At 41.6% G+C, this 16473-nt stretch overlaps 1 protein-coding gene across 1 annotated transcript in view; it reads left to right on the top strand.

Moving 5' to 3' along the window:
* Syne1 (spectrin repeat containing nuclear envelope protein 1) overlaps nucleotides 1–16473 on the top strand; it is a 477339-nt gene that overhangs the window by 91165 nt on the left and 369701 nt on the right. Inside the window, exon 4 of the mRNA XM_087912026.1 lies at nucleotides 9520–9615. Within this exon, the coding sequence (XP_087768152.1) occupies nucleotides 9520–9615 (96 nt within the window). The remainder of the gene's footprint in view (nucleotides 1–9519; nucleotides 9616–16473) is intronic.

Here is a 16473-nt window from a genome sequence, read left to right as displayed (position 1 = left end):
CAATTAATAAGCTTGGTAATTCAGCAAATGACAAAGATGTGGTTTAAGCCCAGAACTCCTAAATGTGGGTGTTGTGGGCCAGGTTAGCTGCAGTAATGAAACACGATAGGCAGCAAGGCTGGAACAATGGTTTCTATACAGTTCTGAATCCCAAGAAGCCTGAGGTCAAGGTGTTGGGGGACGTGGTCTTCCTAGCTTATGGGCTGCTGCTCTTTCTGTCTTCATTCAGCGGAGAATGAACTCTGGTCTCTCTCCTTCCTGTTCTAAGGATGCTCATCAGTCCCCTCCAAGGGCTCCTACCCTCATGATCTTATCTTAATTATTTCCCAGATAATTGAGATATCTGCCCGTATCGTGGTCTATTTCCCCTTTTCCCTCTTCATATAAAGATACTGGTCACACTGGCTTAAGATCCATGATATGACTCCATTTCCACTTGATTAACTCTATAAAGACCCTATTTCCAAATACAGCAGAATTCTAAAGTAATGGAAGTTCAAGTTTCAGCGTGCACTGTGGGAACAGTAACGCTGTGCACTGTGGGAACAGTAACGCTGTGCACTGTGGGAACAGTAACGCTGCGCACTGTGGGAACAGTAACGTTGTGCAGAAGATATCTATTAAGAGCACCTTTTGTTTTATACCAACTTTGATTTAGGTATTACCTTAAAAGAATCAGTTAGGATTTCTGGGTTAAAGATTTATAGACCTACGCTAATTAAATTAAGTGGCGTGTTCACTTTAATGGCTGTTTTTATTTTCCCGGTTGCTTTTCCACCAAGAGTATATTCCATAAAAACACTTTCTTAATTGAGTTTCACTCCCATTCCTTTCCTTGCATACACTCTAGCGACCTATTCGTGAACTAATGCAAGAAGAGGACAGAGGAAAGGCTTAAGTTAATACCCACATTCACCCCATCCCTCAACTTGTTTTCTTAAAGCTATAGTACCAAAGTGAGATCATGAATATGCTAAGTAGCTTGCTTTTAATACTTTTTGAGTGTATACACAAACCAACACATCACCTCATACACTGTAAATAGATTCAATTTTTAGCTGTTGATGACACCTTAATAAATCTAGGGGAGCTGAATTGAAAATTAGCTATTTCCAAATGTGCAATTGAATGCTTACAAAAGAAACTCATCTCAAAATGCATCACATTCAGTAGCTTGGAAACTGCTAGATTACGGATAATGGGAGTTCGGAGCTCACAAAGCTTATGGAGATTAATAAATATTGTGATAAAGGCTGTCATAATTTCCTCCTGCAAGCTATATCATGTCCACATATTGACCTGTATTTTGGAATGCTATTTGATAGCCCAAGTGATGTTCTAGGTACTGAAAACGAAACCATGAACAAAAACAGAGAAAGACTTTCTGACTTTCTGTCAACAGTGTAGGTAACTAAAGGTGACTGGATCCTGGGCGAGTTTTGAAAAAGAAGCCAGTACAATTTGAGAATGGATCATCAACTGGGTGTGAGCAACAGGGAGGTGTCCAGTACAGCCCCGGATGTGCTATGGAGAGGAAATAAATAGGGACATGTTTTGGCTCTGTGCCACATGGTAGAAAACATGTTATTGTACAAAAAAAAATCATGACCAGCAGAGTGTCTCTGGTAGATGTGAAGCTGGATCTGCAGAATAGGTGGTGTTGCCTTTGGGACCTTTACTTGATGTTGAATTAAATAATCAGGGAAGTGGAAATGACTTTGCTTTCCACTAGAGGAAATGAAATAGAATGGAAGTATCTCCCCGCCTCTGCCAAAGAAGGGTGGAAAATAATAGCCAGTGCGCGTCCATGAAAGTGCTGAATGAGAAATAGATGCATGCAAAATGTTGAAATTTCCTGGGTTGTGGAGCTAGTGGGAATGTCTTTGATTGCCTGGATGGTATGGCAAACTCTTTTAGATGATATGTTAATTTTAGTTAGATGCCACCTGTGGGGGTCATTGTGGGCTTGATCAATGTGGTCCAAGACTAGCTTTTTGGTGTAGTAGGCTCTTGACCAATTTTTCCACGGGGGACTCACCCGGACATCTGCTGGTCCACCCCTCTTCCCATTCTGTTCTTCTCTCTGTTCCTGTTGTTTTATGTATTGTCCCCACCCTGAAGATAACCATCAGGGAATGAGAACTCCGTGTGGGGGCTCTAAGATGGAAAACATATCCTCTAAACTCTCCCGTAGCCTGTATACTTCCGTGAGCCATATGTAAGTCAGATGGAATAGTTTGTCTGTTTCTGGGAGCGAGGGGCCATCTAACTGCACAGAGGGCTCAGGGATGCATAGAACAAGACTATGGCCAACCCTTTTCTCAGCACCTCCCAACACCATGTGCAGAAGGCAGTACTGTGAATATACCAGGCCATGGTCATGTACCATGCCTTGCAAGCCTTAGTTTTGTTTACAGTATGTATTCCACCTAAAGAAAGTGGCCATCTATGGCCTGAAATTCTTTTAGAAATTTTCTAGTCTGGGCTTACTGGTCACTAAATATCTAACAATCACTAATAAGATACTGACCATAGGATATGAGTGCATCATCTTGAAGTGACATGCCATAGCATTTTGGGGGCATAAAATACTTGATCAACCTTTTGCCCCCCGGGGAAGAAAATCCTTCATAGATGGCCAAACACAACGATGGTAAGTGGGCACCTGGGTTGGTGCTGGAAAGTGACAGGAATCTTTTTTTTCACTCTTTACATTGCAAAAGACTAAATCCTTTATAACTGTGAGGCACGGAGTGGCTCATTCCCTGAAACACGGGCCGTAGAATACCACATGATGCAGCAATTCCGTAGCTGGGTTTGCAACCAAAGGACTAAAAGCAGAATGATCAAGATATATCAATAACCCCAGTTCACGGCAGTTGTCTGCAGCTGTGGCTAGCAGAGTGAAACAGCACCATAGTCACAGACAGGGGAATGAATTTACAGACAGGGGAACGTGTTGTGGTACCACAACGGAACCTGACTCGGTGGAAGCAGAGGGAGGAACCTCTTCTACCTGCTGCAGCATGGAGGAACCTCAAGAACATTGTGCTAAGTGAAATAAGCCAGTCATCAAATGACAAACACTTCATCACTCTACTCTTATGAGGTATCAATAGCAGTCAAAAATGCTGAAAGGGAACTGGGGGTCATTTTTAGGTTTTGCGTATTTTAGCGTAGATAAATGTTTAATCACCAAACGAATATTTAAAAGCAACCTCGTTCCTCTGATCACATACAGTCCCATCTTACAGAAGTCACTGACTCAAAGTTCATCATCCAGCAGGAGGGAGAAATGTCAGGAACAGAGGTTATCCCCTCCAGAACAGCGCTTCAGGGCTGATTGAGGGTTAGGCATGGAGGCATGCTCTAGCCAGTGAACAAAGTTTGCTTTCGAAGATTTGCCTAAAAGGGGGTGTGACTGAAAGGATTCCAGGTGTCCTCAGACTGAGAAGGAAATGCTGACAGGGCAGGAAAGGGTTAACTCAGCACTCTGCAGGCTTGCTTTGCCCTAGTCCTCCTCAGAATGAAAAAAAAGGGAAAGGAAAAAAGACTTGTCTATCGGAAACAGCAGTGGCTTCCAGGAGAAAAGCCCCGTGAGCCTGGACTGTGAGCACAGCCTGAAGAGAGGCTGCATGCTGTACCCGTGTGTGCTGTTTGTGTACATTTGTTTACAAGAAATCTCGGCATCAGTGTTCCAGCCATGCTGCTCTGCTTTGATCCGGCCATCGCCGACAGACAGTGTGGCTTGTGTAAGCATCATTTTTCATCCTTGAAATGAAGGAGAGAAGGAAAGATAAATTCCAAGTGTCTACAGTCAGTTGTGGGAGCACACGAACTCCCATTAATGACTTGGGTGGCATTTCCAGGCTGTGGTCACAGATCATCCTATTATATAATGAAGTACGTGCCAAGTCCACAGGACTCCACTTAGGAAGAGACCAATCACTCACTTTGGAAGCCTGTGACTTCCCTTGCTCTCCACTTCCAGGTGCCTCTCCCTTGCAATTATATAATTCGCCTGTTCCCTGGCACCATGAGTTGAACAGTTTCCCGCCATTCTATGAGCCACAAATCCTGAGAATAGCCTTGAGGGCTCAGCGTACTGACTTACCTATTGTGGAGAACGGGCACAGGGCAGAGCAGCTTTACAGCCTCCGCAGTGATAGTCTGGTGTGGCATCTGTATGTCACTGCCATGAGCCAATTTGGCCTTGGTCATTGTCTCTACTAAAGGAGAGAATGTGAAGTCTTCAGGATGGACTATAGCACAAACATGGTTGTGAGGGGACATACCGTGAACCCGGCTGACTTGTACCTATGCCAATATGATAAACACACATGATGCACCATTGCTACAATCCAGTCTTTCTCAAATCTACGTGGAATGGTGGGTTTAGTTAAAGCCATCACTTCTAGCTGAGTTAGCAGGTAGAAGTTCAGCTCATCAGTCCATATTTTTCTTAGTGACTGTAAATAAGTCATCTTTGTGGACTCATGTATTCTGAAATACAAATGCTAATGCCTTCCGCTTTCTCCTAAGCTTTCTGCCTAACTAGGTGACTCCCGTGATAGCAAAGCTGGGCTCTGGGCCCAGTTGCTCAGCATATATGATCTTGGCCTGTGACTTGGTCTTGCTGATATTCAGAGTCCTTGTTTGTAAATATGAAATATAAAAATGCAGCCCATATCAGAATTCTAAGCATATTTGGATGCCCAACAGTGTTCTGTTCACCCTCCCTTCTCCATTCTACCCCACTCCCTGCCTTATTCAAAGATCTAGCAGGTGTAAGTGCATAAACATCTAAGTTGTAGATGTTAAACATTGGATATCATACAGGTAGTCTCTGTGGCTATTTTGTAATAATTCCTTTATGCACCAACATTTTTCACTTATGTATAATTTTTAAAAGTGAGAATTCTTAAATTTTCATGCTATGAAAATGGTTATTTCTGATATGATTTTTCTTCAACTATTCTCTTATTTCCTTCCCTTATAAAGGAATTTCTTTTCAGAACATAAAATTGACATGAAATAGCAAATATGACCATTCTGTCATGAAAAACATGGCAAAGCAAATGATGGTAAGAACTCAATATGTGATTGCGCCTACAGACTAGTAAAGAAATACATGTTACACACACATGCACACATACACACACAGACACACACTTAAATAAATATTTTTAAAAGGAGAGAGACATTTGATCTTCTTGTAATTCCCCCAAAAAAGGCAATGGAACTTGTTACAAAGCACCTCTACTGTGGTGAAGGCAAAGGCAGACTGGGGTAAAAAATGGGAGCCCCACCCTGCCTCACTCTTTGGAATGACTGTGATACCCAGGGGCTCACCAGGCAGTGTCAGTTCCTTAGACACAGAGACCTGTGCACGTTCTCTGAGTTTTTAGAACAATGAGAGGACAGGCGATCCTTTTAGAGCTGCATCACAGGACACAGACCTTATCTGAAGAAAGTTTTAGAAAGAATGGCTCAACAGGAAAGCCCTTCATTTGCAGTGCAAGAAGAAGTCCGTCTTTGAACTACTCAGACTTGGCCAAAAAATGTCCTGCTTCCAGTAAATATGGATTGCTAAGACCAAAGGGGACTGTGATGAGTAAGATTTCTAAATATTCTACAAAAAAAAAAAGACAACATAGCATAACCGTGGTCATGGTTCTATCAGTTCTTGAGAATCTGTGGGAACAAAGCGACAGCCTTTACTTTCCGTTACATCAGGGCTCTAATCAGTTGTCCTCATTTCTCTCTGCCTTTGGGCTTCCAACCCTATTATCCAAACTTGGCCAAAGAGTCGTCTTGGTGCTGTATCTGTTCATGGAACCACAGATAAACTTCAGCTGAAAGATTTCCTATCTGGCTGTCAACTGAGAAATAAATGTGCCGTGGTCATCAAAGATACTGTGTGCTGTGCAGAAATATACTTGATACAAAATGGGATTCTTTTTCATTCTGAAGGGAGTTTTGACAAATGGACATATTTTATTGATTTCACCAAACATTTACTTGCATTCCCTGAGTCATCCAAGCAGTCAGTCAGAAACACATCCAAAGTGTCTGCTGTGTTTCCAACAGCGCTTAAGGGAGCTCACTCCTGAAAGGGGAGAAGGATTCAAGAGTTAAATCCATGCTGACAATTTTGTGAAAACCAAGAGACCCATTGATGTCAGCCACAGCTAAGAAGGAAAGGAAAGAAGAAAGAAAGAAAGATGGGGAGAAAAGGAGGGAATGGAAAGGAAAAGAGGAAGAGAAAGAAGGCCAAGGAAAGAAAGACGTAGAAAGAAAAGAGAGTGGAGAGGAAGGTTGCGAGTCAGACTGGCAGGCCTTAGAGGATTGAAGAACTGGGGCAAGAGGAGAAGGGTGTCAGCAACCCCAGAAAGCAGACAGAAGGCTGAGGACTGTCTAGCAGTCACCATGGATTATCCTGAAGGCCAGTTTCCAGAAGCACCCAGGAGCACTGTGCTCCAAAGATGGAGAGAAATGTGTGTGTGTGTGTGTGTGTTGCCAGATTGTGTGTCCACGCATCTTATCATCTCTGCATGTTTTCATCTCTGCATGTTACCACCCATACATGTTATAGCCCATGCATATTACCACCAAGGCATGTTATCATCACCATGAGTGTGATATTATATATGCATGCCATCACACATACATGTTATCACCGTGAGTGTTATCATCTATGCATGTCATCATTCATGCATATTATTACCTTTGCAATATCATAGCTTTGGAGCCAAAGTTCTTGTAATGTTTACTATTTTGTGGAAATTTACAGTTTCTTTTAGTTTTCCCTAGGTATCCAGGTAAAACTTTATTTTATTTTGTCACTAAATTTATCATATATTTATGAGCTTTTCCTTCTGATTCTCTTCATTTAAGTTATTAGGATACAAGTTGGTACTTTGAGTGATACCTGTATTCTATTTATAATGGTGATATATGGATAATACAATAATTTGCCTGAAATCACATTGGTTTTTATTGCAACGGCTTTTTTATTCTAAATAATTTGACTTAAGTGTTTGGGATATAAAGTCTATTAAGTTTTTGCTATATAATAAAGAAGCAGTGTGAATGGTGGGATCCAGCAAGGAATGACTGAAAACACAAAGGCTGTTATTTTTGAACATGTATTTCACAGCATGAGAACAAAATGTGTTCAGCTGTTCATTTCAAAAAGAAAGAGAAATCCATTTAAAATTAGAACTATAACATTCAGCCTCCATAATTCATGCAGTCAGTGAAAGAAACAGAAATGCTTAATGTCTGCGGGCGGAGGAGAAAGTGGACCTCAGTGGAACACTGTGCGTCTCAGTATCTCTACATAGAACACATTTTTTAAAATAAAAAGAGAGAGAGAGAGAGTTGAAAGTGAAGCATTAGGCCTTTAACAAAGTTCAGCAGGAGTCAGGAAACCATGGAGCTTGAACTCTGACAAATGGGCCAAGTTTTGTTTCTGAGACTCAATGGTGAGCCCATCTCTCTGCATAGGACATTGACATGAAATCGTTACTGCTTTGCCTACTGCTGGCTCTCCCAAGCACTCTGATGAACTTGAGTCTACACAGCATCGCAACAATGCTCAACGTGATAATATTAGACATACTGTTGACTTGAAATGGACTTTTTCTTTTGCATACAGGAGCTGAGAGGGGGTTCAGCGATCATGTGTATTGCCACACTTAGGGTCTCCTGACTTGGGGTCCTCTGAGAGGAGGTGTGCTGTGTACTGCTCTGTGAATTACAGCACAACCCACTGCACACTTCAGGAACACCTTGTGTGGTCCTATAGCCTTGGGGGAGATGCCCTCCAGAACCTGGAGCTCCTTGAGTCCCATTCAATGACTTATTCGTGGTGAAGTGACACTGTTCCCCTCGGTCTGGGGCAACCCCTGTTGTTTGTCCAGTTCTGCTATGAACTCTGTAACTTTTTAGTTCACAGTGTCCTCTTTGCCCTTCATCTGACACCAGCTCACCTTTGTTAAAAACTCTTCTTCTAGAAAGGATCTGGCACACAAATTAAAGCATTGAATATAATGAGGTTTTAATTTTTAAACTTATTAAAAATATATTTGTATAAAAAATATTCTGATTACAGTTTCTCCTTCCCCAACTCCTTCCAGATTCCCTAGGCTTCCCCACTCACCCAATCCACATCCTTTCTTTCTCATTAGAATACCAACATAATTAATAATAACATAAATAAATAAATAGACCCAAATAGTACAAAACAAACAGGGAAAACACAGGCACAGAAAAAGCACAAGAAACATATACAGATGCTGAGATATGCAAATTTGTACACACAAAAAAAACCACATAAAAACAAAATTGCAAGCCTTAGTAGACAAGTAAAAGATATGTAAGGGGGTAAAATCCTTTAGCCAGAAAAAGCACTGAGATGAAAACCCTCCACAAACACCACTGAGTTCATTTTGTGTTGGCCATCCCCAGTGAGACTCCATTGGAGAAAAGTAATTTTTCCTACATGAGCAGTTATCAATTACAGATAGCTTTTGGGCTAGGGATGGGGGCTTGTGTCTACCTCTCCTCTCAGCATTAGGATGTCATCTGTGTCAGACCTGTGCATGGCCGTGTATGCTGCCAAACACTCCATGAGTACATATTTTCCTCATTCCTGTCATGTCCCATGGCCTTGTTTCCTTGGTGTCTGCCTCCGCTGCTTCAGAGTTCCCTGAGGGGAGCGATATGGTGGAAACATCCTATTTATGTCTGAGTGTTCCAAGATCTCTCACTCTCCACACGTCATCCGGTTGTGAGTCTCTGTATTTATCCCCACCTACTTCAGGAAGAAGCTTCTCTGACGGTGGATGACAGAGCAAGACACTGATCTAGGAAAATAGCAGAATGCCATTAGGAATCATTTCATTGCTGTGTTCTTTAAGCAGAACACTAGTATTTTGCCTTCACATAGGTCCACGGTCTGTCTTGCTTCAGGTTCTTGGATACCTGGTCAGTCTCAGGCATGGGTTCCATCTCATGGAGTGAGCCTTAATTCCAGCCAGGGGTTGGTTACTCCCACACGTATTGTGCCACGATTGCACCAGTGTATCTTGCAGGCAGGGACACCATTGTAGACTGAAGAGTTTGTAACTGGGTTGGTGCTTACCTTTCTCCTCTGGTAGCATGCAGAGTACCTTCCAGGACCTGAGCACTAGTCAGTGGGGCTGGAGGCTCTATGAGGGCAACAGCCTGACTTTTCTGAGTTCAGCAATAGGGTACAAGGAGGTTTTTAAATATCTAGTTTTATTTATACCAGTCTAATTTTCTTCTGAAAGCTTTTAACATGTAGCTGGTAATTACATAAAAATGATAATCAAGGAGTCTGGAGTATAGTTTAGTGGTAGAGCCTATGCCTAGCATAAAGCAGCCTTGGTTCAGCTCATAACACAAATAACTAGTGAATGGATGGATGGACAGATGGATGGATGATAAAGTGTATATGAATTTCACCCCAGTGAGTGGCATTTTGTCTTGCAGCGGAAGCCCCCTATGGTGGTGGATGACCTTTTTGAAGACATGAAAGATGGTGTCAAGCTGCTTGCTCTGCTGGAGGTTCTGTCGGGGCAGAAACTGGTAAGGATCTTTTCTGACCCTATCTGCTTGGTTGTGTCTATCTGGAATGACAGAATTGTGTGCCAAAAGGACACTAGCCATAGGAGAGAAACTTCTTCCTTAGTTGTTGACTGAGGTTTCTGTCCTGCCTGATTTCCCCTGTCCTTAAGTCCCAAAGAAATCACACAGAGGCCTACATTAATTATAAACTGATTGGCCTAGTAGCTCGGGCTTCTTATTAATTAATTCTTACATCTTACATTAACCCATTATTCTTGTCTGTGCTAGCCATGTGGCTTGGTACCTTTTTCAGTGAGGCAGTCATATCTTGTGTCCTCTGCATCTGGGTGACGACGGCAGACTGACTCTTTCCTCCTCCCAGAATTCTCTTTTTCTCATTGCCCCACCTCTACTTCCTGCCTGGCTACTGGCCAATCAGCATTTTATTAAACAAGTACAAGAAACAAATCTTTACAGGGTAAAACCATTGTCCCACAGCACGTAGTAATTATTAATATCCCGGAAGTACTGGCTCTTATCCCGTGTAGGGAACAAAGAGTATATTAGCCTCTTGTTCTTGTGGACAGAAAGCACCATGACTGAAGTGCTGACAATAAGAGGGAAGAGTCACCAGTGCCCTGACAAGGTGGGCAATGCATCTGAAGGTGTCTGGGAGATCATTGGGTTATAAATTACAAACCAACAACTGCTTCACTTTAAGTATTTGTTTTCTATGGTTATGATAAAACTCTGATCAAATCACTTAAAGGAGGAAAGAGTTAACTTGATCTAAAGTCATAATCCATCAATGAAGGGAGGTCAGGGTAGGAACTTCAGGCAGGACCTTGGAGGCAGGGACAGAAACAGAGGCCCTGGAGGGCTGCTGCTTATTGGCTTGCTTTCCATAGCTTGCTCGGCTTGTTTTCGGGTACAATCCTGGTTCACCTGACAGTGAGCTGGGTCTTCCCATATCAATCATTAATCAAGAAAATGCCCTACAGACTTGCCTCCAGGATGACCTGATGGAGGTTCTCTCTTCCCAGTCCACTCCAGTTTGTGGCAAACTAACCACGACTGCAGCTGTGTCCTATGTGAAAGGTTTGTCTCTTAGTATTTATATAGCTGTCTGCTAGAAACTAAGTTTGAAAGCAATATGGCACTTGCCATATTCTGGCTGACATTCTCTATCATCAATCACTTGTAACAAGAACCGAATGCTCAGAGAAACATTTTTATGTCCATAGAACCAACAGAGTGCCAGCAACATTGGCAGTGAGCAGGAAAGTATATTTTCATTATATTACTGCATATCTCATAATATATACTCACTCATGAGTGGATTTTAGACATAAAGCAAAGAAAAGCCAGTCTACAATTTACAACCCCAGAGAACCTAAACAACAAAGAGGACCCTAAGAGAGACATACATGGATCTAATCTGCATGGGAAATAAAAAAAAATACAAGATCTCCTGAGTAAATTGGGAGCATGGAGACCATGGGGGAGGGTAGAAGGGGAGGAGGAGGGAGGGAAAGGAGCAGAGAAAAATATATAGCTCAATAAAAGCAATAAAAATAAATAAATAAAGTATGTATTATTCCATATCAGAGTATCACCGTAAGTAGCTTGCTGACATAAAGTATAAATAAATGCTTGCTATAACTGGGAAGCAGAGTTCAGGAAATAATTTCAAAATGTCCTAGATAAGAAGTCTGGAATTGACAGTACTTCCATTTCTCTTATTAGAATCGTTTTGTTAAAGCCTTATACTTGTGAAAAAAATCAAATGTCAGTAACTGTAGCTTCGTGCATGGAGGAGGAGCAATGAGAGGCCTCGGTGCACTGACCGGACTAACTTTTAGCTGATGTGTAAGTGATCCTCGGCACAGAGTCTAGGGGTAGCTGAGATGACAGCACGGACCTCTGCCACCGCACTCCGCTAATGCCACTTACGGTTATACTCTGCTATGGAATAATACATATTACTCAGGAGAGAGTTGTCACCCAGATAATGCAGGGAACACCAAAGTTCTTGGGATTTCCCACATTTCAGATGAAAGTTGTCCTTTGTAGAGGCAAAATCCAAGATCTAGACACCTAAAGGTGACTGGGCAGGAGCCATCACTTAGGCATTTGGATCACTCCAATCTCCCCTAAGAGGCTTGGGGGCTCAAAATCTCCCTGGAACCGTCTCTCCTTAAGTTAGTATAAAGTCTACGTGAAGGGGCTCTGCTTTTGTGTGGGCTCCAGAGTTCATTCTAGAAAAATGAAAATGGGACAACCACCAAAACAAGCAGGTACGGGAGGTTCACAGCAGCAGTGAATACCTAACTCTGGGTCCTGCCTCCTCTAGGACCGGACAGACTGTGTCCAGAACAAGCAGTGTTATGTTCCTTCCACGGACCCAAGGGCCTGGGACCCCTCGAGTTTATCTCTTGTATCTTTTTAATCATGACCACAGAGATTATTGAGCTTTCATTGTTCCCCTGAACACAGTACATTGTAAGAGTTCGATCAAAACTACGAGCCCGTGTGAATTCAGTGCAAATCATTCTAGTGCACTCGCAGGGCAGCAGATGCTTATGGACAGGTGTCCAGCATCTTGGTCCACCTTTGATTGCTGCTTCGGGTGATGGGAGGCAACTCTGTCCATCCTGTGACAACACTGGTCTGGATTGCTGCCTCAGGCCTGATCAGAGCCACAAAGGTCATCCATCAGTCTGAAATATAAGAGAATTTAGGTCACAAAAAGCCCCTCAGGATTTTTATGTGGTGAGGATCGGAGCCCAGGGATGGTTGAATGACCCTTAAAGTTTTACATTTCTGAGACATGTACAGAGGTCTCAGAAGCATCCCTGTAAAATCCCCAGGGGGACCTAGCGCCAGTTGTCCTCGGCAGAAAATTTCAGTCACATAACTTTAATTAGCTTCCGTCCTTCTCAGTCACACTCCCAAGTCCTTTCTTAGCTACCGGAAACGCCTCCTCAGTCAACCACATGCTCCCCAATGCTTGTCTATGCTGTGCTGTGGAAGGAGCCCAACAGATCACACGTGAACAGCCAGTTCAGAGCACGTAGGCAGAGCACGTAGTCAGCATATGAAGGAGTGCTACCATGAGAGGCTATCAGATCAAAAGTATATTCCTTTGGCTTCCCAACCCAAATCCTCCTGAATTTACATTAAGATAGAAGGAACCTTGTATAAGTGTTGGAAGAGAACACTTGTCATTCTAAGTATCAGATCTAACTCTGCCACTGTATTTAACCGATCAGCTAACTCATATTTGGTGGGCATTTAAATTCTGGGTTAACTTATTCTAGAAAAGGAGTAGTGGACTTTTGATAACACAGTTCTCTTTTTAAATGTCCTACCCATTTATGTATAGTTAGGACTACAGAACCGTAAAGAGAAGGAAAGTTTTCATAGCTTTGGCTGGCAGAGAGGAAAACTAGGCTGGAAGGGCATCTTCTAACCTGACCTTTTGATTGTTTATTATTGATATTTAAAATTCTCAGCCACATAAACTGAAGTTACCTTGAGATTATCAACGAGTGATTTCAGTTTTGCACATGTGTGCTGTGGTCCAGGATTCTGCAGAGAGGAAGAACAGGGTGCCAAAGAATGAAGGCCCTAGGCATTTTTCTCAGCCTTTCAAAGCAAGAATGTGAACAAAGTATTGTCCTTAGGAGCGTCAGCACAGTGGGGAATTCTATAATTATCCCAGGGCAAGGGTAATTCTGTAGCCAGCAATGTCCTGAGCATCTCAGAAGTGCATCCCAGGCCTCTGGCTCTGATCAGCATTCAGGAAATGTGGCCAAATGGCTTAGCAGACTGTATTGCCAGCATCTCAGGGTGAGGGCTCCATATTCTAGTCCCTTTAATGACCTGCTGTGGCTCCCTTGGCTTTGATTTTATTTAAGGGAATTTTAAATATGTTCAATTATTCTTCTTGAATCCCTCTAGTTAGTTGAGTATCAACTGTGGGACATTTAAAGAATGTGAACATTTGTCATGTGGGAAACAAAAAACAAAAAAACTCAAAACATAAAACAAACAAACAAAAAACCCAATAGCAACACCGTGGACATGTACCAACAACTTAGAGAAGACCCTTCAAATCTGTTTTGTTGACCCACTTTTTGGAAGACTCTTCAGCACTTTGCATTCAGGGGAGCCTGTTAATCCACTCAGACATGACCAGTAGGTACTTGGGAAAGCCAGAGCATCAACAATTGCTCATGTTCACCCCAGGGCTGTTAGTCACTGAACTGACCTCAATTCCGCGGTCTGCATTGCACACTGACAAGCTAATATTTCGCAGATTTGCAGTCTGAATATGACCCTCTCTTATGCCTCTGGAGAAACACAGATGAGTGAAATATGGCTGATGTCCCCAAAGAGCTTACAGCCTAATAGTGAGAATAGCTACTAGCTAGAATCCATTATTGACTGAAAATCAGATGCAAATATGAGTCAAGATAATATAACAGGCGTTTATCTCCTTCACTGAGTCAGTACACGTCTGAAGAAAAAAGGCAGAATGAATTTGCTCACTAGGTATCAGATAATGTATTTTTAGATATAATTAGAAAGTGTAGTATTGATATAGGGTATTCATATTGATAAATTTAGTAGAGTTGAGAAATAGAAAGATAGAAAGCATAATGGAACTATACAATATAATTTAGGGCTCCATGTCAGATACAGGAGAAAGTAGGAATTTTTCAATAAATAGAATGAAGAAACACTTAAATTTAAAAAAATTTAAAAAATGAAATTGTTCGGGAGATCCTAAACATATGGACAGTTCGTATCTGTGTGCTTTCGGTACCTAAGTCTCGTCACACTTAGAGAAGATAAATGAATATCTTTTAGAAAATAGAGTTTAAAAAGTAGTGAGTGACAAAAAGCTCTGGATATGAAAAAAAATTCTTCATTTAATTGATTAGAATTAAATTACGAACTTATAAAATGAAAACAGGAGAAAGTGGCAAAAGTTTCTCACCTAAGACAGACACAGCCTGCTCTGGGAGAGGCCTAGAAGAGAATTGTAGCAAGGGGGTGCGAAGTACATGTGCAAAACAGTAAGCTAGCAATGGCTCAAAGGAGTGACTTGGACAAGAAATAAGGAAAAAAATTTGACAAAAGATATCCGCAGGTCAGAGAGAGAAGTTTATGCCAATGCTGGTTAGTCAGGGATATACAGATGGGCACCGGAGTGGGGGCAGAACATATGCTAAATTTAAAAAATAGAAAAGCCATCTGTCAAATAAAGTGCTGAAGGAAACTTACACGGACAAAATTATCTTTATCTTTGTGGTTTGCGGTCACAAACAATGAACAGAGCACTAACTACTCTCTGGGAAAGTGTAGCATTAAACATTGAAAACTGTTTTGCCCCTGACTCAGCAATTCTAGGGAAAGTGCGCCAGAGAGAAATCATGTTTGTACAAAAGCTGAGAAATATGAGGTTTAATAGCCAGCAATGTCCTGGAAATGATCCAGCGTCTATCAGGAGAGTGTAAACAAGACCCTGAGTACATGGCTGAATATATACTATGAGCCCCGTAAGGACGCAATTCAGGTGAATATTGTCAATAAATTGATGTGTAGAAGAGACTCAAGTAACTATTACAAAGATACCCTTTAAATACAGACAACAGCTCAAATAGTTTTAGTGTTTTTTTTTTCTTTCTCTTAATTTATGGTTTCAGTCTTTAGCCTAGGTTGGTCTTGAATTCATTGCAACCCTCCTTCCCATATTAGGCAACAGGAAACTAAGATGACAGATTGAGATGTTGTGCGTGGCTTAAAATAAGCACTTTGAGGACTTCATATAAATGAGTTTAATCTGTAAAGACAGGCATGTGTTGGGCTGGGTCTTAAATGGTTGCCAAGGGTGTGGGAAGACAGGAAATAAGAATGGATATGGGTGGGATGAAGGGATATGGCATTGGTACTCTGAGTCTTGACTATCTTAGCTGGTGGACTAGCAAATGCTTTTGTCGTGATAACGCATAGCTAATTAAATAAACCAAACCAGCATTCTGTGCATAGAGCCGTAATGAGACAATATGTAAAATATATGTATTGACATAAATAAGTTCTTAGGAAAGAACAAAACTTAAAAAGCACAATATATCTTCTATTTTAAATATTTTTAAAAATTGCAATCTAAAGTTATCACCTCTGTGAAACTATAGCATGTGGTTTGGAATTTTCTGGGATATTATTTATCCCAGGAAAGGTTCATAAAGGCCTTTCACATTATCAGACCCTTGAATAAAACAACTGCGCCTCATTAATGTTTGTGGTCCCAGTACACAAAAATGGGGCTCACAGCATTTGCCTCTCTGAAATTGCTTTGGATATTCATGCTAAATATGACAGACAATACGCATAGTGAATTTCATCACATAAACATAAACCGTGTGGAGCAGACACTTGCAAAGAAAAAGAAGATAACCATTTTAATTCTTATAATCAGAGTTTTGCTCTTGGTTCATTTGCTTCAAATTTTTGGTCGTTCAGCTCAAGAAAGATCACTAGTAATTGTCAACCTCCTTGTATGTCCTTATAGCTAAAGGGGAAGGTAAGTGACTGAAAGTACTTTTCATATAAATATTTCTTGCCAGGTAGAAGTGACTGTCTCGGTAGAGAGCACGAAAATTTGTTGAGCTTTATTTCTTGGAAATCAGCCGGGAAAACACACTACAGATCTTCTGAGATTGAACCCCTTTTGAGAATTGTGTGTGTCTCCCCACTACTGCTGAGATAACATGCCTTTACACGCTTGCTCACCTCACTGAGGTGGCGTCATGGCAATTGCTTTCCCAGTTTCTTCAGCATGTATTTTGATTCATTTGAGTGGAAATCGAG

Source organism: Myodes glareolus, chromosome 1 (assembly GCF_982192425.1).
Source record: "Myodes glareolus chromosome 1, mMyoGla1.1, whole genome shotgun sequence".
Taxonomy (NCBI): Eukaryota; Metazoa; Chordata; class Mammalia; order Rodentia; family Cricetidae; genus Myodes; species Myodes glareolus.
This window is presented reverse-complemented; position numbering and strand designations above follow the sequence as displayed.